The following is a 22926-nucleotide window of genomic DNA, read 5'->3' on the forward strand; positions in this document are numbered from 1 at the left end:
CTCGTTGACGCTTCTAATCGCTTGCCGGAATCGTTCGCATCGAGATCAAAGACCACGCGGCAACAGTGAGAACGAGAACTGCAACCGCAACAGGTTGCGTTCGATTCGTTCTTCGCCGTGGTCGAGTTTGTCGGAATATTTCGAAAACTTTCCTCGACGAAAGGACAAGAATGAAACTTTCCTAACAACGAGCAAGCAGAATCGGTGGAAGATGTTCGTTCGCGGCACTCTGATCGATCAGTGTCCAAACAAGTGTCCCGCACACGTCGTAAACGATCCCGTTCGGTCGAACAAATTTTCGAACAGTGCCGACGGTCGTCGATAGGGTGTTCCAGCAACATTTTCGTGTCCGTTTCGCGAAAGGTTTCGAATCGCCTTCCGCTACGGTAAGCCTCTGCGAAGTATACAACTCGTCCCTCTTCTCCTTTTCCTTTCCCTTTCCCCGCCTGTTGCATCCATTGCTGATCGCTGTTGTTTCTACAATCGCGTATCGTCCGATTCGGCGTTCCCGAGCACGCCGAACCCTCTCTCTGAAATCGAATGGACAGGTTCGTTTCGTCATGGATACTACTGATGATATTTGCGTTCGAAATGCTCCAACGAACCGAAAGCTTCTGCCGATTAATATCGATATTCAATCAAGAAAAATAGATAAGCGCATGTACCGTCTCTCCCTTGCGTCGGTGATTCTGTTCTCGTTCGTTCCTTCGAAATTCTTCGCATCGAAGAATTTCCAAGCGATTCGAATCGTCCGCGATTGAAAATAAACGAGAGAATTTCTTCGTGATTGCACCACTGTTGTCGCTCCTCCCATTCGATTCTCTTTGTGAGATGCGTTGCGATGCAACCGGGTTGTCTTGCAAACCGAAACTGTCGTTCACCATCTGCACCGGCGTACAATCGAAAGGAAAGGCAAAAGGAACAGTATTCCTTTCCGCGGAGAATAACGGGAAGGACGAGCGTCTCTCGCGCGTTCTTCGTCGACGGTAACCACAGTTTTCCTTTCTTAATCGTTCAACGTCTACCTCCGACCGACCCCCGCGAAATCGACAGTCTGATATCGGTCGGACACGCGACGATACCACTGCAACTCTTTTAACGGGTTGTCGAAAAAACTGTTGAAAATACTCGTGATGAACGCTCAAATGATCTCGTCTGATGCACCGCTCTTTCGAAACGTCCGAAACGTTCAAGTACGCGTTACGTTCCTGTTCCTTCTTGTTTTCACTTAATCTTCCGTTTCTCGACGCCGGCGCCGACTCCGACGCCGACGAATCGACACGACAATTACCCGTGTAACCATCTTTTCCTTTGTCGTCGACATCTCGCCGAAACGATCTCTCCAATTTCTTTAAATAATTCAACAGATCCTTTCTTGCCAAGGTTTTGCTGGTACGATTTCTCTCTATTTCGTCCATGCGTGTGACGCTAAATCCAGCATAAAATCCCATGGACGGTCTATTCGCCTTTGTCCGTTCATGCTCGGTGAAAATGCAACTCGAGCAATTTTAAATCTACTCGATCCGATCGATGCTTTTCGAAACTTTCAAATTACTCTGTGAATTTAATATGATTCGTAGAAGAAATTGCTTTAAGCGGCCAGGTTAAAAGGTTAAAATGTTAAAATGTTAAAATGTGAAAACGTTAAAACGCTAAAACGCTAAAACGCTAAAACGTCGATGACAACGACCGATCGATAATCGTAGATAGTTGACCGCGGTACCTACGTCATCCTACAATTTGAAACGAGGTTAACAAACAGAACCCGACTGTTTCATTTGATGAAACGAGAATTTGCCCATCTACTGAACTCTAAATAACGTAATCGCGAGATTGTTAAATATCTCGGCACAGTGCTTGTCCCAACTTGTCCGTGAAATGCACGTACAGAAACGTACACTTACTTTCGCGATGCGATACGCTCGATGTCCGTTATACGGATCGCTTCATCGACGATACTATCCGAAGGATTACCGGGCATTCAGCAAGATATTCAATATTCTTTCGTTACTAGCGAGAAGATTAACGTTGGAATGATCACGAACGAAACCGTGTCGGCGACTGTTCCTTGTCGCATTAAGGTCGAAAAAGGGAAGCTGAACTATCGACGAGTTTACTGCTTCCCACGAGCTCGATAATCGATGTTCCGAAAGGTCACTGAAAACCTATACTTCTCGTCGAAAATTTGCCAAAATCCAATTAACGAAACCGTATTAAAAGAATTCATTAATATACTCGTTAGTCAGTATCGCAGAGATACGCAGGCATCGCATCGCTTTCTCCGGATGATCGTTCCCGAAGCTTTTCGAGATATCTGCAACGGTCGAATCGTACGCGTCCAAGCATCTACTTGCATACATGGAATTCCTAAAGAGTCGATGCGTGGCTTGCAAGCATTTCCTTGCGAATCCAAACTTGCCGTGTAACAATCGGCGCATTTCGAAGGAAGGTACGTGTAAACAAAGCGAACGGGAAACCTGAAGTTGGAATTGTCTTGACAACGGTAACGGTAACGGTAACGGCAAGGACAACAGTAATGACTCTGGTAAACGCGAATGTGAAAATGAAGGTAAAGGTAAAGCTAAAGCTACAGAGTCGGAGGTAAAAATCGTCGCCGATCGCGTTCCGTAACGTGGGGCCAGCACTCGCATAGATAGAACCAACAACTTGACGCGAAAGATTAATTACAATCGCCAAGAGAAAGAGCAACGATTCGGAACTGTTCCGATATGGTCGTTACAGGACTTGCTGTCCGTACAGACGCACGGTACGCGCCATCGTGTATCACTGTTCGCCGTGTAATCAATCAACCGATGCCGCTTTTAGTCTCGTATCCGCGTAATTGTAGATAGAAAGCTGTCATAGGCGCATCGAAAGGAAACGCAGAGTTGCGCGAAGCTGACATTGCGTTTCGGTTTCCCATCTTCCGCCGTTCCTGCTCGGCGAATCCAAGTAAGCCAATGTGATTCGTCGACTCGTTTAGAAAAAAAGTTCGCCAGATGCGGATCATCGATTTTCAGAGAAAGCGTAGAGTGTACAGAGGAGGCTGGTTTCCAACGATTACACGAGTGACCGATCCGGTGAAGAAAAAGCCAACTCGCCGCAGAACCTATACGACACCGGCTGAGGCAACCCCGCTAATCCCTTGTCTTCCCGCCACACGATCCTCCCCCACCTGTTATCGGTCTCTTTATATCGGCCGAGTCGATGTTACGAGGGTATCGTCGCTCCGTCCACTCGACGTCAGCTGACCTCGACGGATCGCTCCTGCGACGCTTGCCCCTACTTATGGAAATAAATACTACTCGCGCGCAAATTCGTCGATGCGTGCCATTTTACCGATACGAAAACATTGGAAATCAGTGAGCAACCCAGAGAGACACCGCCGCCGCGACTGACACGAAAAACCGCGAGAGCTGCACGTTTTGAGCAATAACGTGCTCTATAGCGTTCTAATTAAGGTACTCTCGCTCAAGGTGGTTTACCGCAACGTTTAAACTTACAAAGCGACGCACGCCAGCTGGAAAAGCAGCCAACGTCGTTCACCAATTTCAAATTTCCCACTTGCCAATCGTCCCACTTCCTTCCAATTAGATTCCAGATTTCAGTCGAGCGACCAACAATGTAGAAAAAGAAAGATTGTTCGATCAGAGAAATTTGGTAACTCGACGATATCTGGATGGCGTTCGACTTGGCTGAACGAAAAAGCTTCGATAAAGCGGTGACGAGAGCTCGCAGAGCAGACCGTGGAAAGACCGTCGGTCGACGGTAAATGTATTTGAAAATTGAGTTTCATCCGAATATTAAAAGGGAACGGGATCGTATCGACATTTCGTTCGTGTTCATTCTGATATGCCTCCGCCCTTCGCAGTCACGTATACGGAATATCAAATTCGATATTCGACCGATAGTATGGAAACCACTTGCAAACATTCGATTCGAATCGAGTCGCTTTTCCCAAATCAAATGACAGCAACAAGATGTCGTTCGGCTTCGCTGAAATAATCGCGACTAGTCGATCCAAATAACACGTTCCTTTGTTGCAGGATGATCGTCCGGTCGAGCTTCCTTCTGATAACGACCATCGCGTTCACGTTTGCCGCTGATGCATCGTCGAACAGTATTTTTTCCGCAAAACAAGACCCCATGGGCTTTAAAGGAATGGCCGAGAAGAAGAGCTTCGCGTCTGCGGAAGGCGACGAAATGTCTAAACGGGCTTCTATGGGATTCCAGGTAAAGCAACTGTCGACAATTTTCAAACAAGAATACAGGAGTATCGATAACCTTGTTGTTCCCGTGGCACGCGCAGGGTATGCGAGGAAAAAAGGATTCGATAACGTCCGAAATCGAACACGAAATCCAACACGAAATCGAACACGAATTCGACGCGAAGGACACCGATAAACCTGCGCCCATGGTTTTCCAAAATACCAGGGGTCAAAAGGACACTTTCAATTTCAACTTCGAGGATTCTTACGTCCCAGCCGACGCGTACGAGAAGAAGGCGTACTATAAACAGGATGAACACTACAAACGCGCCCCGATGGGATTCCAAGGGATGAGAGGCAAAAAGAGTCTCGAACAGGTAAATAATGACTATCGTCGTCATCCTCACCGTACTCTCTCGATAGCACAATCACCTTATTACACGTGTCTCGTGTGTCTCGCGCGTACACAGATCTTGAACGAGATTGAGAAAAGGACAGCGATGGAGTCCGATTACTCGGAAGATTACGAGACGAGAATGCTACCGATGCTAATGACGGGCTCGATGGTACAGCCAATGACGATGACGATGGCGACGGACAGATACCAGGGGAGTGTGCGCGACAAAAAGGATACGATTCTAGAAGAATGGGAGAAGAGAGCACCGATGGGATTTCAGGGGACGAGGGGCAAGAAAGCGGTTATCGAGGCGATAGAGCAACTCGGCAAGAAGGCCCTGATGGGTTTTCACGTTAGTACAATGCATGTTAATCAGAGTCTAGCCACTGTTCCGAGCGACCTTCCATTTCGTATTTCATATTTCACATTTCAAATATCACGGTAGTTCGCATCCGCGGAATATGAAACCGGCGAGAATGTTGCAGGGAATGCGCGGTAAAAAGGACACGTTCGTCAGTTATCTCGATTATCCGATCGTTCCCTCCGAATACGCAAAGAGAAGTACGGATTTTAACGAAAATTACCTCGTCGACCCCCTGAAGAGAGCTCGAATGGGTTTCCACGGGATGAGAGGTAAAAGGGACGCGACGCAGGTTTTCGATGTCAGCTCGAGCTACAGAGGTAATCGACTACCGAGTTCTCTCAGTGGTTATCGTCTTATGTTACACGCAACGTCAAGTTATCCTTCTTCCGTTTTTCTAGGTACAAACAACGATCGATTTACGACAAACCAAGTGGCAGCATACGAAATTAAGAAACGATCGCCGTACAGATACGTTGGTGTTCGAGGCAAAAAGAACCCTCGGTGGGAATTTCGAGGAAAGTTCGTGGGCGTTAGAGGTAAAAAATCATCCTCGTTACAGGACCAACCTGTCTTTTAACGTGTCCGAAGATGCGAAAAGAAAGAATGCTTCTATGTCATTAGGTAAAGTCCAATTATTTAGACAGTCGCGTACACCGTACTACGATACATTCTTGCCCACTCTGCGTATTCGTGAAACCACGTTCCGCTTTTCCTTTCCGTTTCAGATATTGAACGCTGATACTGGTGCGTTTATTGGTACCGGCAAACGCAACAGCAACATTAACAGCGTAATATTAGCGTGTTTCCGTTTCAGCTTGTATTCGAAAGCGATCCACTTGACGACTAAACGCGTACGTACATCGATCTAGCCGCGGTTCGATCAGTGACCATCGTCATTGGCCTTGCACGGTCAAAGTGCTTCTTACGAAACGACGTGCTGCGGGCACGCTTTACAACTTATTCTCGCAGTATTCGTTGCGCTTCCTACGAACAATCAAAGATACCATCTCGGCGTATTGTTCGACGAACGCAACGGTTACTTTCGATACCGACTAGAAGAGCAGTTTATGTACGTTGCTGTACGCTTGAAACTTCCAGCGGTCGCGAATACGCCAACGCTCTGTCTTCGAACGTGTTTTCTCCAAAGAATTACGAGCAATCGAAACTAAACCAATAGATGGAGTGACATTTTATGCTATTTTCTCGATTACGTACAACGAAAATACCATCGCTGTTTTCGTTACACAGAAAGATAAAAAATAACTATAAATAACTATAAATACTTGCAGCGGATATAGAAACGGATATAGAATAGGTAATGGAAAACCGTATCACTGACCGTACATTTTAGTTGTGTGCTCGCAAACGCCGTGAAACTAAATTTTTACCGACTACTAAGAAAGTGGATCGTATGCGAATATATATCATGAGAGGAAACAATTACCGTGTACATCATATACTATTCGATAGATACAATGTATGTTTGTCTGTTTGTCTGTTTGTCTGTCTGTCTGTCTGTCTGTCTGTCTGTTTGCTGCCAGTCTGTTCGTCGCGTTTGTCTGTGTATCTACAGTGTGAACTAGTCAAATACATATCAATAAAAGCAAAACTATATAGTTGTCAATTGTAATAATATAGTTACACGTTGAGAATGCCACAATCCCCACATGTAACATTTAAACGCTCTGGTCGTCGTTTGGTTATCTATCGCTTAGTTAATGAAAAAAAAAGAAAAGAGAACAAATAACCGTTACAGCAACCTCTATTCCTACAAATAAAATCCATATTGCGTTCGGTAGAAATCAATGACAGAAAGTTCCCAGGTAAGTAAACGGTGTCTGAAACGAAGAATGTTCTAATATGTAGCGTCATCTTTAATTTTCAGCCAAATCGAATCGATAAAGGGAATAAGTAAATCTTTTATTAGACTGTATTCTAGAAAATATAACATCTGTAAACTACATGAACTTTTATGGTCTATAAATGATATTGGTAGGTAACTCGGTAATTTGTATTCATCCTCTTCTTTATATATCTCTTTATTTAAGATAGAAAAACACGTAGCAAGAATAAACGTGCGTCTACGGTGATTACATCTAAATTCATATTTATCAGCTGTTTCAAAGAAGCGTAACAGTATTTAGTCCAATGTAGGAAATAAAAGTTTAAGGACTGAAAGTGGTTAAACAATTCTGCTTAAACAATAGAAAACTGTTATTGAAGCTAAAATGTAAACTCTTAATCCAACTAAACGGTTCAAGGTGATTCAATTGAAAGGACAATTTTTCCGCTATGCGAACCAACTACTATACCGAGTATGAACACAAATATATGAAAACAAGAGCATCTAGGTTAAGTCTAATCATAAGATCGTACGTCTCCAACTAATTTTACTAACCGGTTATCCTTATTAAACTATGTTGTCAAATAATAATTACTCTGAATGAAATACTTGATAATTCCACGGTCAGTGTCTTCACATACACTCGTTATAAAAGAAAAAATACACGCGGACAATGTATAAACAAATGAAAAAATAATATTATACAGCAAATGTGGGCGATACGCGTATTTTCTGGTTAGGTTGGCTCTACTGTACACCATTTCCACGTTTACAACAGCGCCACACCGTCAAATAGCGGTAGATGAACAAACGTTCCTAACCTGCACATCTGCTCATCTGCTAAAGCTATAAATATTTTCCTTTGGTAAGTCCTTCTACTTTATGAAAATATATTGATACTTTGAAGAACATATATATATATATATTTGTTTGCATACATACGCACCAAATTGCTAAACTAAAAGCCAGTACATATCAGAAATGTCCACTACACATAAGTGCAAACGGCTTGTTGTTCAGACGTCGTGTACATGCATATATATGTATATATACTCAGTGCCTAACAGATGATTATTCGATGCATATACAATACAGTTTATTTTCTAAATGACGTGCACTAATTACGTATTCTCTATAATCGACTGTATAATGGTCAGTTGGGTCAAATCAATGTCTTCGTTAAACGGTCAGTGGATTATTACGCGTTACGTTTCAAGTTTACACGTATACGATTGCACGAAATATTTCTGTATCATTTAGTTAGGGAAATAATTTTGAAGAAAGTAGTGCCTCCACATCAGCGTTATCTTAATGCCACATTTCATCCTTATGAGATATATTGGAGAGATCGATAGCAAGGTATACGAAGTAAAATGAGAAAAATTGTTTGTTCGATACGATGCGACAGAACATGCTACAACAAGACACGGCATGAGACGAGACGAGACAGGACGGGACGGGACGAAACGACACGATACGATAAGATACGATATGAAACAATTAAATTATTTATTATTTGCTACTGAATATAAACACCGTCAAATATATTGAGACGTACCTCCAGAAAAATAGTTGATAGAAGTATTCTTGAAGGTTTGGCGCATCAGTTGTAAATGTTGATCCTGCGACTACACTCTCTTTGCTGAACGTAAACACACGGTCCTTGAAAACTCGTCGAGCTCCCGTATATGCAACTAGATGTTCGAAATTTCTTGCGTGGCTCACAGAAATGAATTTGAAAGTTCCATCAGCGTTACAACGGAACATTTCTCGTTCAATCGAAAACGAGGGAACGCGAGACTTTCCCATTGCGCGCGCACATTCGCTTAGTTTTACCGGTCACGTGACGCGTTAGCGGGAACGAGATTCAAACAACATTGAAACGACGTTCGTTGTTTAATCACGTGATCGACAAACCGTAATGGCGACGCGCGCAGAGCAGAGAAGACGTTTCGTTTTGTCGATTGAACGGAAACGGTTTGGTTATCGTCACGCGTCTCGAGTTTTACTTATCGTCGCGAACCAATTTGAGGTATGTCTCGACGGTATCTCGAGCCGTTTGTTTTCGAAAGGAAAAACGTGCTAGCTGTCCACATGTTTGCATTTTCTCGTGACAACCCTGTACTTTAATCCATTAGCGTACGGTAAGAATACATGAAATAATATACTGGTACAATAATATGCTCGTCGAAGCGGAACTTTCGGAAAAGCTAACAGCACAGTCCAAAGGATAATTACATGAGAAATTTGTTACAGAGTAATTGCCCGATAAATACTAGATATTCGTTTGCGCTGTGTGCTCGAATCGACGCGTGAATCACGGGACACAGGTTGCTACGATAACGTAGAATAGTGTTTCAGTGATTTTTATCCAGCCCAGGGAAAGAAGACATCCCCTTGTTTCGCGGGTCGGCTAGGCATCTCGAGGTATTTGTTTTTCAAGTTCCTTTTCCTACCCCACATGTTAAACGGTGTTTTGCCCCGAGCTCTCCTCGCAGGGATCAGCGTGCAGAATTCCATTCGCCTGTAACGTTCAAATACGTAGAGTTACTCTCGGTGGTTGGTTCGCGTTTTTTTGGTATTATAATTTGGCAAAGCGAATCGCCGAAATTTTCCAACCCACCTGTCGCCGACGTCGGCGTTGTTCCCCTCAGGTATCTCGTTCTTCCCTCGTGTCATGTTTGGCTCGTCTTTGAATGTTCTCGTATCGTACGCCTTGGGGAACTCATCTGAAACAGCAATTCGTCTCAGCAAACGAATTCTACATCGTTCGCTGCGAGTCGCATCAAAGTTTCACTGACCTGCCGCGGAGGTGTCGAAGGGGCGAACAGCAGGACTGTCATCGATACTCGAGGACGACACAGTTAGCCTGGATCGAACTGGATTCCCGTCGTGATCGCCGTCTCCTTCCGATTCACCGGCGTCGAGGTTTCGAGCTCTTTTTCCAGGCATAGTTACGTACGGCCACCTGCCGCGTTTGCCAAGCCAGCTGTTGAACGGCATTCGAATCGGTCGACGAATGTCAGGGTTCTGCGCGTACGAACCTATCCTCTTGTCTTCCCACCAATACGGCCAATGATCCTTTTTCTCCTGAGAAGAATCCTGAAACTCCTTTCACCGAGAACACTTGTTGCATGTCGGCTTCCGCGACGTCTACGTTTATCGATCAGGGTACAATAGCTCGAGCTCACCTTCTCGTTGGCAGGTACATCGAACCAAGAATTCGCAGTGTCTCTCCTCTTTGCAACGCTCGGTACATTCGAATCGATTCTTTGCTCGCTGTCCATATCATCGAGCTCACCTCTTACCTTCCTCTGGGATTCTTCCGTGTATTTGTCCGCGTCTAACATTCAAACGAAAACCGCCGTTCAAAGCAATTCGAACAATTCATTATTACTTCTCGAAGCAAGATCGCACCTGGATCAATTCCTATCCGGTTTGCTTCCATCGCGAGCGGTTCCCCATTCCATTTTGTCGGTGCATCCGGCCAAAGTCCAGATTTTTTACTTCGATTCCCAAGTGTATCGGCACTTTGATTTTCCGAGCGCGTCACATCGAGAAAAGGACCTGCGCTTTCCGGACTTCCGAAGACGACGCGCGCCAAAATGCAGACAATTGTCAGCAACACCCACATAGCGTCTAATGGAAGTCGTTCGGAAAGATATTATCATATTATTATTTTTACTTTCGCATCTCGTACGTCATAGGACGCGTGACACTACTGTACGTCCCGATCTCATATGATAATTAGTCGGCCAGCATGCAACTACTTACTTGGCTCGTACGAACTGTACATTGCACATGGACCTGTATGCGCATGTATCTCGTACCTTCGTGGAAAACGGACTTTTCCTTCAATGCACGCATCCCAGCGGTACTGATTAAATCCGAGGAATAAGAAAGGGGTCGGGAAGGGACGAGGAACAAGCGGATGAACAGCCATGAGAAATATATGAAGTAATATCGTTGTTTTTCTGCCGCGAGCATTCCCTTCTACTAATTGTCAGTTATACTTGCTAAACGCCAAGTATTAAAAACTTACGAACCGTGGGACCCTGCACGATCGTATACGATCCTATTCGATTGTATTGTACGAACATGACAATTTTACGAAAATCCACATCGATCGGACATTGCTAAATAAACATCGATGAAGAAGCCGAGACGGGAAGGGGGAGAACTAATTCGTTTCATATATTGCACAGCAGTGATGCGCGCGAGCAGAGACAGTAATAATATATAATACAAAGTCTTTATGGAAATGCAGCGTAAGCCGACTGTAATCTTCTCTACGAAAAATAATCTGCCAATTGCGTGCTTCTATTAAAGTCGCATTTAGTTGCATCTTTAGAAACGAGTTCAGCACCGAATGCGCATTCACGCACACGCACATATACAGAAAAACGGTTGACAGTGTTCGTAAGTAGACATAATGAAAGACATATTTAAACACGTAACACGTTCTTTCTACATTTTATATCTTTCTCCTTGTTTCCTTTTTCCTCATCGATCGGCGCTTTTACAATGATAATCAAACGATGGCATTGCGCGACAGGAGAAAAAAGGTGCACTTTCGTCAGCATATGTGTTAAAATGTAGTTATCGAACGCTTTCAAACCTGTCATCGAAGTACTTATTTGTTTTCACAAACCATTTGCATCCAATACTTTTATCAGATATTAGGTGCTAGATACTTTTTCCCTCGCTCTACAGTATTTCTTCGCATCTCCTAAGCATTGTCATTTATTCCCCATTTATTGATCATTTATTATTACTTACAAATCAATTTCCATATTTCGCGAATCTCTGACTTACAAGAATTACAGTTCAATCGAATGTATTTATCGCGCGCATCTGATAAATACAGTTTCACTTTCGTTACGTTTATTTTTCCGATTGCTCCCGGCGTACAAGTAAAACAGCTATTGTAGATGCTTGAAATTTCCGAAAAAATCAAATTCATTTCCCCTGTGACAACACGACAAACGGAGATGTTAACGTTCGCGTTGATTCGCACTTTGCCACAGGGTACGAATAATTCCCGAGTGTACGCTTGGAAAATAAATGCCGAATATCGAACATCTTCTACTCTTATCGAAAATACGATTGTCTAACAAGCAGCGTAGATGTGTATGCGTATACTTACTCGCTTTCGAAACACCTGGGAGGCGGACTCGCGCTCCTTCGATATCGGAATACTCGTATGTTTATACGCGGATCGTATATACGGGTTCCTCTCGATGCGGCGAGTAGCTGGTGCCCGACCGAATGTTGCTGGTATCGAGAAAACTTGTGCTTTCACTGTTGTTTTTCCGTTATACAAGAAATATGGTATGCTGGATGACACGCGCGGAGTACCTAGAGCGCGAACTCCAGTAAAATAAGGTGTACAATGGACACCAACGATACGCGTCGCTCTTCTTATATCCACCACGTAGATCTTCGGCGCACTCTCCGTTAGCTCCAAAAAATCACCCCCAGCTTTTCACCATCCCCTCACCTATGCCAGTATTCTCCGTGGTTAGTAATCTCTTTGCCCCTTTCTTTCGTCGCGTTGCACCCCCTACCCCCTCCTCTCTCTCTCTCTCTGCCCCCCCCCCCCTTTTTTCCGTTTCGTAAAAACGAAAAAATGGAAAGTGCTCTGTTCAGGATCAGAAATGTGCGTGCAAACGACTAACTGTAGCTCGGAAAAGGACGACACGATGTACGGGCAAACGCGTGTACGAATCCGCGTCTATTCATTTTTCTCCTTCGATCTGGGAATGGGAGAAGCTTCCTTCGTTCGTTCGGTCGAAATGTATTGAGATTTTACATTCGAAAACGAACGAAACATCAAGAAATTTCAATGTAAAAGGACAGTATCGGATATGCCGAAGAAATGGGGGTAGCATATGTGCATACAGGTTAAAAATGCGCTACTTCGCAGCCTGAAATATTATCACCGTTGCCATCGTAAATTTTCATCCTGTACTACGTAATGTCTGAACATTGATATTTAACTAGAAAGTTCGCACGCAGCTCAAATCGAGACATCTAAATCAATTGGTAATGACCGATCAGAACTTTGTACAATGATTTGCCGTACATTTATTATTTATTATCGGGTCAATTCGAATAAAGCGGATATATTAGAAACGAAATCGATAGTAGCCGGAGCATTAATCGGACCACCGAATCATCGCTCCACGGAAACGTGTACAACGATCCAATATATTATATAATAATCCAAGTATACAACACTACTTTTCTTTGACAGCGGAACAAGTCGTTGCCTTTAAAATTAAGCGTACACTTGAGATTACAGTAGAGTAGGCGTGCTCGCACAATTCATTCCAGACTCGTGCGCTTGAAATCCGACGTTTCCACAGATCGTTTAACATTCTTACTTGATATTCATTAATGCGTAAATAGGACACAGACGAGTATACACCTGCGAATATACGGCGAGTCTTTCAACGACGCCGTTTCGAAATCAAAGTAGAGTAAAATAGCGTTGTTGTGTTGTATTGTATCGTATTGTATCGTAGTGTGTTACACGATATTATATTATCTATTATATTATCGAGGATTACGTAGACGGAATCGGACCGTCACGATCGTCCCATAGCAGTTGCACTTTCGATTTGTTCCGTTCGTCTTGTTCGTTGAGCAAGGAAGTATCGAGGTTTGTTCGATACGGGTGTTCGGCTTTCTTGCCTCTCGAAATGAAATACGGCTGTTCGAGCACATCCAGTATGACCAAGCGTTGATTTCTTCGTTCGAGCGTTCGACTCTTCTCTCGTCTCGCGGAAGCCTCGTTCGCGGTACTGGAATCGCGTTTCGTTTGCGCTCGAGTCATCTTGCCCGTGAAAACACGATTCGGCTCGTTCGATCTCATTGGTCGCGTGTACGAGGGATAGGAGAGGAAATTTGTCTCCTTTCTCGAATAGTGGTAGTTTGTATGGATACGGTCAGCTCGTGCCGCGTCGGTCGCACCATTCTTTAACCGACGAATCCGTTTGCCTCGCGAGAGGACAAAGGGATCGATAGACTGCAAGCGAAGCGGCAACTTGCCCCTGCCGTAATCGTTTGAAATTTCGATCCAACCCGGTTCCTCGACGTACATCGGATTCTCCATCTTCCATCCTTGCTTTCGGTAATAAGCACATTTTTCGGCGTTGTACGATGCGCGCTGATCTCTCTTTCCGAACGGCTCCTCTACATTCACGGAAACGATTATAGTCGGATTGATAGCCTGGCATCGGGGATGGCTCGATTTCGATGTCGAACCCAGCGGTTTCGAGTCCTGCCACGATCCTCTCGCATTTTGCCTCGAACGTCTGCGTCGTAAAGATTTCTCGGGAGATTCTTGTCAGAAATTCCATCGATGCGCTGGCATGCATACGCGCACCGTGCACCGGTAATAATTACCTGGCCGTAGTGAAAAACGGTAACGCGAATCGTGCGACCGAAGTTTGCGGTCCAACGGAATCGGTCTCATCCGAATGGATCTTGTCACGCGGCACTTGCTTTCCTGTGTCCCGTCTCGCAGATGGCTCGTCACGGACGCCAGGGAGCTGCAAGCACGGACCAAACATTTGTCATTCGGCAGTAACAACGAGATGTCAACTGTATTGCGCACAGTTTTGACGAATAAATAAATCAGTGTAAATCAACATGTATACATAGATTGAAAGAAGACAAGTAATCCTACAGAATTCGGTGAACAATGACTATTACGTTGTCATGGGAAAGAAATGGCAAATAAATGGCGAAAACGAAAACGCGGCAAAGGCTTCTTCTTTCGATTAGCGAGCAAATCTTTCGTCGAGTCACGCCCCGTCGCTGTATTTTTTAATATTTCTACGTTCGAATACAGTATGTCGTACTACAGCACTCCGTAAAATCTCCAGTTCTCTAATGGTGGAGGAATTGATACGATAACACGTACCATACCGATCGCACCGTACGTCGCCGATGATAAAAGAGCTGCGACGGCAAGTAATCGCTTCATGCCTAAAAACTCGGAAAAGTATGCATCCGATGAGAAACAATCTCCTCGTGTCTGCAAAACGATTCTCAAGTTACATTAAACACGTTGTTCGACCGCCTTAAAATGGATTCCGATCAAGTGGATTTCCAAGTGATTCGGTGTCGTCCTGTTCGCGACACGGTACCTGTTGCGGCGGTCTTCTCCCTACACTCGCATCCACATCCCATCGACGTTCACATTTACATACAGATCCGAATACACATCCACACCCGCGTCCACATCCACGCGTGTACAAGTAGGTGCGCGCACATACACACACCTGTTGTTCGCGAGCAGTTCGCGGTGCGACTTTCGGATAAGAAATGAATACAGCGAGATCGTTCCTTCGGTATTTATGGTGTTCCTCGGTGTATCCAACAAGTGACCTCGTCGCGGTCGAAAGATTAGGAGGATTGCACCGGGAATTCGCAATACCGCCGGTATAGCCCACCTCAATCTATCTGGCCATTCAGCGCAAACACGCGGGCCGCTTTTCGTTTTTCACATGCCTTTACTTGCGCGAGGAAAGAAGAAAAGTTCACGCCATAAGGGAAATACTTTCCTCGGCGTTGTCAACGACTTTTCTCACAAATAACATATCCCCTGACGTCTTGTTTCCTTTCCTAATGTATATAACAACGCTTGAAATATTCGGTGAAACGAGAGTGTGATTCGAACGAGCGGACAGCTAAAGTTTTCCATGCAACGAGACGCGTTGTCGTAAGAACGTAACGAACCACGAATGAATGCTTTGTCGCGTTTAATGGGATCGTGTCTTGGAAAATCTAGGCAAACAAGAGCCGGCCAACCACGTAAAACGGCATGCGATGTCTTTCGTTCGACTGAAGCTTTTCCGTCGCCAGACGGCGACAAAATAGGCTGCGCTCTTTCTACGAATCATAAAAGAGAGCTTACATACTTGCTGCACTTATGAGTACAAAAGCCTTTTTCTTTTTCATTTCTTGTCTCTTACACACTTGCATACATACGTACACACATACTACAATACATACTTCTTATGTCGTTAGTCTCTAAGAAATGCCTACGCCTACCCTGCAGGGTATTCACGTTTTCTTACAGAATGCAACTTGGTTTGTTCTTTGGAGAAGAAACTTCGGGAAAGAATCGCAAAAAATGGTAGGGCAATTTACTCTTCCCTTCTTCGCTAAAAGACACGTATTTATTCTTTCTCTTTGTTAGAAATTTCGATTCCTAGGCGACGGAGATTGTCCTGATTGGCTACTGGCAGAAATCAACACTTTGTCACGTATGGTATGAGTTCTCGATTATTCCTCGTTATTTTCCGCCGAATATGGCTGAATTTTAAGCTTTCGTTAATTTTCTCATGTTTTTCACACAGACGTCTATCAAAATCAAGATATTGGGTCAGGCAGTCGCAAAGTACCTTGCAGAAGGCGAACTGGACGTAAGTACAGAAAATGAGACACAGTGAAATGATCGTTTTCCGATACTTGATTCGATAAAGGCCTTCCGAATGTTCGTTGCGAGTATTACTTGCAATCGATCGTTTGTCGGTAAATCGAGTGTATACGCACCGAAGCCATTGATTTCGTATCACGATTACATTACAGTTTTGTTTATTTCATTTCGCCGTGTAAACGCGAATACGTGTATCTTCGTTTTATCACGAAGGTACGCTAGATTTTCCCGGTGTTCCTTCTGTTTTGATGCGAAAAAGAACAATTCGATTCTCGAAATACTTCGTGTAAGGGCGACACGTCTCCGCGAAAGCTCTTGACGACACCTAATGTAATATATTAAAGCGAAGCTTTGGAGAAATTTACTCGATGCGGCAGATACGCGAAGAGGTGCACGTGAGAAGTAAGTAGGTATGTCCAACGTATGGTGTAAAAACCATGGTTTCTTTCTTTCAGGAAGAGAAGATTAAAAAGGTCACTCAAGATGCCAAAGTTGGTAAGTGCGGTTGAATTTGTTATCCCAACGTCCTATTACACAGTCTCGTACTTGGACATTTATTGTTAATCTTTATTGTTAAAAATTCATATATAACGTATTATTTGCACATACCTACATATATGATCTTTTATCCGTATTCTCTCTTTTCTCTTCGCTCCATGCCACGAAGAACTGAGCGACGCGAAAGCTATGATAGCCGCTCTCGAATTGATATTCGTATCGTCCGCGCGGTACGGAGTCTCAGCCGCCGATTTGAGTAGCGAATTGCAACAACTTGGCTTACCTCGGGAACACAGTGCCGCAATTGCCAGACTGCACACAGATAACAGCCCCCGAATCACAGATGCCCTTTCATCGCAGTCTTTGAGAGGTTAGTCTCACTTTATCTTCGGTTTAAGATCTCGGTATTCACTCTGAACTTTACGTTGTCGTAGAATGAACATTTCACTCGTACAGTTATCAATCTCATGTTTATTCGTTCCGTTCTCGTATAATATTCGAAACTCTTACTCTTCCGTATTCCCCGGATAATTCAGATTCGTTCCGATACGATGAATGCATTGAATTCGTTTAATTCGCATTTCCACGTATCGACCGACGTTCGAGAAGAAAAATATATATAGTACCGAATGTAAATTCGTTGTTCCGCAAGCCCGGTTTTCCTCCACATCACTTTTCAATAAAATGTATCGTTTCCGCAGTTAGTCAATTGTCATCGATCCAAGTGTTGCCTTGCGCTAATTCCTCACCGTTCTCCACGCTGTCGTTCAAGCTGAACAAGTTAGGAGGCACCGGAGAGAATTCTATCGTTAATATCTCACAAGAGGACGTACATATTTTACTCACCGGTAAGAGCATGAAACGCATCGCGCGACTATTCTACAATCGGATAATTAATCGTGTAAACTGTTGCTTTTTCTCCCAAGAATTACGGAGGGCAAAATCGTTAATGGAGAACCTTTGAGTGCCATATGTCCAGAAATCTGCCATATATTAAATTTTGCTCCAATCGGACTAATGCGTTGTACCGATTATAACGATGATGATAATGAAGATAATGTACCGTAGCATACCTTCGCCCAAAAATGACGGAGCTCGTTGTACCCTTATTTCGTATCTGATTTTAGTTGGCTGATAATTCATCGAAAATTAAGAGCCACAGCATAAAATAAAAATGTGCCGATTATGTAAATTACAAAGGTGAAATAAAGTTCTGAAAAAGGAGGTGGTTTTTACAAGAAACGTAAACTTTGTTTATGGTATAATGTATATTTATTATATTATCATTTTTTCATGTAGCATAACATTGTTATTTCTATAATAATAGTAATAATAATGGTATTAGTAGTAATAATAGTAATAACAATACTTATTATAATAATGTGGTAATAATAAAAATAATAATAATAATAATGATAGTAGTAGTAGTAGCAGTAATAGTAATAGTAGTAATAGTGATACTAATACTAATAATAATGACAACAATAATAATAAGAATAATGATGATAATAATAATAATAATAATAATAATAATAATAATAATATGAATACGAATATGAGTAATAATGGTAATAGTAATAATAATAATAATGGTAATAACAACAGTAATGATAATAGTACTTGATAGTAATACTAATAGAGATAGTAATAGCAATCAATAGGTAATTAAGGATAATAATAAATCATAATGATAGCACCATGAACACTCCACAGTAAGTTTGTTAATTCGTTACTCGATAAACGCGACGCACAGATGCGTTTCAAGGAGTGAGAACCGCGACATGTACACAGGTGTGCTGTACTTGGTATGAAGGACTGCAAACGCTTTGTATTTTAGTTGCGATATTATCTCACAATCAAATAAAGATGCGTATATGAATGACTAGATGTGTTTAAATTAGGAAACAAGATTTTCTGACTAGAACACCGTTGCGCATCCAACATTTCACAAGGGGTAAACATACTTTTGTTTAGATTACTTAGTTATGCGCTTTAGTTTCGAGGCGATTCTTAATCCGAGGAGAAAGAATTATTTAGTCGTTGATCGATATTCTATATGTAACTAGAAAAATGCTGCACAAGTATTGCGATCACGCGAACAGAATGTTTACCCCATTGAAATCTGAACATTCGAATGCGGGAATGATTCGAAAGATCGGCGAGGATTGTTGAAATAGCTTCACCTGCGATTGGTAAGTTATCGTACAGATGAGGAACCGCATCACCGTTCTCACGCCTGATAAGCACCGCGAATTTTAGGGGTTCGTAAAGTGTTGAGGTTTACACTTTATCATCTTTTTAGCGTTCTTTCATTTTTGCGCAATTAAGTCTCCTTCTATTTTCTTTATTCTTATTTCATATTTCTTATCTCTTATCTCTTATCTCTTATCTGTTATCTGTTATCTCTTTCACCTGTTTCTTTGACAATGAGTGCTTAGTGTTTCCTCGTCGTGACTGTGTTGGTGCATTGACGCGCGCCTACCCGCTCGTCTATGCATTTTTGTCAGTTTGTTCGTGTGAGTGTTTATTTTTGTCTCTTTTATTGTTCTGTTCTGCTCTGTTCTGTTCTGTTTTGTTCTGTTTTGTTCTGTTCTGTTCCGTTCTGTGTGTATGTTTACTATACGGATATACGCATATTCTCATTTCCCTCTCATCGTCGTACGTACGTTTATCTAAACTGTTTAGTGAAAGCTCGTTTTTAATATTTATACTTTTCCTTTTTCCATTCTCCTCATTTTAAATTCGTCCCTCTTTACTTTTTTACGTAAACTAATAGGCGTGTATCTCCACTCGTCTGTGTTCTTTCCATCAATCGTGTATAGTTTCATTTCATTTATTAGTTTCTTTATTTCTGTTAAATTCAATTTCATAATTTTAACATCCTACCTAAATAGCTGGTCTTTATTACTCGTTAATAAATAATACATAAATACATAGGTACATGCTTCATCGTCATCATACATTTACGCTTCTAACTTTGCTTCCTCGAGTAAAGATATACTTCACGATCAGCGACAGATAATGACGACAATGATAATGATAATTGTGACGGTAGCGACGAAAATGACAACAACAATATAACACCGCTAGTAGTAGTTACGGTGGATGATAATAATGGTAATAAAGCCAACAGCAATAATGGTTTCGTCGTAAACGTTTACGTTGAGGACTGATACATGATAATAATAACAATCAGAAGGAAAAGAAACAAGTGGTGATATATAACAGTGACGATGATGATGATGACGACGACGATGATGATGATGACGGTGATTGTCGTAATAATAGTAATAGTAATAGTAATAACAATAATAAAGAATGATAGCGATTAATCAATAGTATCGACAGCAACGATGATAAAATTGTTCATTGTCAGGTATCACATAATTATCATGACGACGGTTCGAGGATATTAATAGTGATTAGAATATCAATAACAACAATATAATGTAGATGAGATTCTCGTTTCTATGGCTGACAATTCGACTTGCTTGCAATTATTTTCATTCTAATCTTATCGCAGTTTCCATCGATCCTTTATCGACGATTTTTCCTACTCGGATACTTGGAATATTCCGAAAGTGGAATAGTAAACTGTATATGTATGTATATATGTAAAACAATCGAGCACGTAAATAGTGTATTTTACAGAAAAGATTTGTTATTGCCGTTTCGTTACTATTACACACTTACTTGCGTACTCTTCAAACTGATCTTTCATAGTTAATCGACTGGTAATGATCAGAGTCGTTAGTTTATCAGACGCAAGGTATATTTCACCCGACATTCTATATACGTGTCTCCTCTTTGTACATGATGCGCCGTACGTCTATTGGAATTGGAAAACAACGAGGAACGTACTTTGTTACCTTCGACGCGGCGTTCACCGCATTTCTAGACATATGCTTAATCGTGTACGTGGAAATTAGGCTTTGTTTCAATTTGGATGTTTTCACTTGAAATACGTGCAAAATTGTTCCAGTGTATCCGCGATATTCCGGTTTATCGAATCTTTCTCGCGAAATGGGATCGTAATCATCATCCTCGATACTTTCATCACCAACATCACCAGCATCGTGAAAGTATGCAACTATGTTGTCATCATCAGAATCATCATTATCAAGTTCACCGTGTAATAGTAGTAGTAGTAGTAGTAGTAGTAGTAGTAGTAGTAGTAGTAGTAGTAGTAGTAGTAGTAGTAGTAGTAGTAGTAATAGTAATAGTAATGGTAATAGTAATGATAATAGTAATGGTAATAGTTGTGGTAATAGTAATAGTAGTAGCAGTTGTCGTCGTTGTCGTCACCATCTTGATTCTCGTCGTTATTAATATCGTCATCACCGTTCGAACAATATCTTCGCGCAATTGTTCCTTGCTAGACACTGGACTTTTACGTGTTCCATCTTTACTTGAAGTTTCCGCGCAACAAAGAAACACGCGATTAACCAGGGAAATTAGCATGACTTTCAATTTGTTTTCGTATCGTGGCTGAACACCGACGTTTCTCCCTTCGTAGAATAGACTAGAAACTCTGACGCGATAAAAGCAGTGAATCGAGTATTTTTAATGTTGCTCTCCAAGTCTCGGAACTACCCAAGTTCCGAGGCTTGTTTCGACAGCAGGCATACATACATACACTCGCACACATATATTTGTATTCGTTCGGTGAACAAATAAATCTTACATAATTCTCACGATCGGCAACCCCGTCGGGTGGTACCGTAATTATAGTTGAACTCTACTTTCAACGTAGTGCGCATTTGAAATTGAAACTCTTCTCATCCCCAGTACTTTGGATTTCGTTTCCTGTAAATGAATCATGTTTCCTTTCTAAAAAATATCTACAAACGGATCAATGATGACAGGGCGGAGGATAGAGGCGGAACAATCAGCTCTTTAACGCGCCGTCCTGCAGTCGGACGAACCTGGACTTTGTCCATTGGATGGATATTGTCGGTGGCTCACACTTTTCTCGATACAGTACTTTTCTCGCTGTAACAAAGGTAGCAAAGGCTTTTGGTAAATTCCACTTTTCACCGTTCGTCTGTCAGTGGTGGGTAGTACATCATTGTCCGCGATCATTGTTCGCTTCTTGGTCAGAATCGATAAAACGCTTCTCCGAGATTCAACCGCGAGTCAACCTACCGTATCGTCTCGTTTCGAACAATTCGAAATTATTCACAATACCCTTCCCCTCCGACCTTGTTGGCTCTCTACCTTCCCCTGTTCCTCTTTTCCTTCGCTTTTCCTTTCACTCTCCTCTCACTCGTTACTCGGCCGCGGTCATTAAACCTCATCGATTTGTCGTTCCGTTCTTGTCCGGGTCGATAATTGTAAATCGTTTGTCGAAAAATTTCGTGTCATTCACGATGCAGAGGAGAGGCTTTGAATTAACGTTATTCAACTGTAGAATGCATCTAAAATACAATAGACTACATCTTGTCTTTCTTGCTGTTCTTGCTTCATTTCAAACACACACGCACACGTGCGTTTCGTGTTCTCATCGATAGACCGAAGACATAGAGATGAACGGAACATTGAAAATGAAATGCTTCAAAGGATCATGCTCGAAGCGATAAGTACCGGAAAATCTCCTTGATCGTTTCGATCGTTTATCAAGGAGAAGAGTAATACGGGGAAAAACGAGAAAAGATTCGATCGAATCAACATACTGGCCAAAATAAGGCGTAGAGGTATCGGTTCTGACACTTTTCTTGTCCAGAATAAACCTCGGAAGCTGAATCGCGAATTGACTACGAAACGAAATTGAGCCGAGTTCTCAGGGTAGCCTCTCCTCAACGATGTCCACAGGTCGAGAGAAGTCGTTGGCTAACGGAATCGATAGGGACGGTAAGTGGTAATAACGAGGGTGGTATCGAGTTTGCCTGATCTCTATTTGCAAGGAACCGAGTCCAGAAACTAAACTATGGTGATGCATATTCTGGACACCGCTCAGAACTCAACTATTACGGCTGAGCAGGCTGCCAATCCCTAGAATTCGAGTCTGTAGGCACTGCAACTAGTCTCGTGGTCCTGAAGATTGATCGTACATCGGGATGCCGAGGGCGAGAGATCAATGTGATTTGCGTCGAGAGCCTCCTCGTTGTCGGCCACCCAACAGCCCAGTGTATCCGTGTCGTAGGTCGGTATTATGGTCACCTCTGT

General features: G+C 42.6%; 4 protein-coding genes across 13 annotated transcripts in view; 2 read left to right on the forward strand and 2 right to left on the reverse strand.

Annotated features, from left to right (window-relative positions):
- Positions 1-6578, forward strand: part of Tk (tachykinin) — a 12809-nt gene extending 6231 nt beyond the window's left edge. The window contains exons 2-7 of the mRNA XM_031976433.2: positions 4047-4233; positions 4310-4585; positions 4679-4957; positions 5091-5286; positions 5368-5590; positions 5695-6578. Coding sequence (XP_031832293.1) covers positions 4048-4233; positions 4310-4585; positions 4679-4957; positions 5091-5286; positions 5368-5546 — 1116 coding nt within the window. The 5' untranslated portion in view covers position 4047 and the 3' untranslated portion in view covers positions 5547-5590; positions 5695-6578. The remainder of the gene's footprint in view (positions 1-4046; positions 4234-4309; positions 4586-4678; positions 4958-5090; positions 5287-5367; positions 5591-5694) is intronic.
- LOC116426845 (putative sodium/potassium/calcium exchanger CG1090) overlaps positions 1-8516 on the reverse strand; it is a 25270-nt gene extending 16754 nt beyond the window's left edge. Inside the window, exon 1 of the mRNA XM_031976427.2 lies at positions 8371-8516. The gene's annotated coding sequence lies outside the window, so the exon portion shown is untranslated. The remainder of the gene's footprint in view (positions 1-8370) is intronic.
- LOC116426851 (COMM domain-containing protein 4) lies at positions 7516-17985 on the forward strand. Of its 5 annotated transcripts, XM_031976439.2 has the most exons (9): positions 7555-7677; positions 15613-15757; positions 15904-15960; positions 16024-16095; positions 16184-16249; positions 16719-16758; positions 16931-17131; positions 17463-17609; positions 17688-17985. In XM_031976439.2, the coding sequence occupies exons 3-9, from the start codon at positions 15958-15960 to the stop codon at positions 17723-17725; spliced, it is 567 nt and encodes a 188-aa protein (XP_031832299.1). In that variant the 5' UTR covers positions 7555-7677; positions 15613-15757; positions 15904-15957; the 3' UTR covers positions 17726-17985. The 5 variants fall into 5 exon arrangements, with proteins under 5 accessions (XP_031832298.1, XP_031832299.1, XP_031832300.1 ...); XM_031976438.2 differs by lacking the exon at positions 15613-15757 and having other exon boundaries at positions 7516-7677; XM_031976440.2 differs by lacking the exon at positions 15613-15757 and having other exon boundaries at positions 7610-7677; positions 15883-15960.
- Positions 17986-19319: 1334 nt separating this feature from the next.
- The window catches only part of LOC116426855 (uncharacterized), a 33499-nt gene continuing 29892 nt past the window's right edge, over positions 19320-22926 (reverse strand). For all 6 annotated transcript variants that reach the window (XM_076369335.1, XM_076369340.1, XM_076369342.1 and 3 more), the window contains one exon: positions 19320-22922. In XM_076369335.1, the coding sequence (XP_076225450.1) occupies positions 22753-22922 (170 nt within the window). In that variant the 3' untranslated portion in view covers positions 19320-22752. The remainder of the gene's footprint in view (positions 22923-22926) is intronic.

This window comes from Nomia melanderi, chromosome 1, assembly GCF_051020985.1.
Source record: "Nomia melanderi isolate GNS246 chromosome 1, iyNomMela1, whole genome shotgun sequence".
In the NCBI taxonomy this organism is placed as follows: Eukaryota; Metazoa; Arthropoda; class Insecta; order Hymenoptera; family Halictidae; genus Nomia; species Nomia melanderi.

What these genes read in the sequence shown, in the direction of transcription:
- LOC116426851 (XM_031976436.2), top strand. Translation starts at nt 8,124, where the DNA reads ATGCCACATTTCATCCTTATGAGATATATTGGAGAGATCGATAGCAAG. An exon ending in TCAACACTTTGTCACGTATG is followed by an intron (nt 16,096 to 16,183) that starts GTATGAGTTCTC and finishes TTTTTCACACAG; the next exon opens with ACGTCTATCAAAATCAAGAT. An exon ending in CACTCAAGATGCCAAAGTTG is followed by an intron (nt 16,759 to 16,930) that starts GTAAGTGCGGTT and finishes CATGCCACGAAG; the next exon opens with AACTGAGCGACGCGAAAGCT.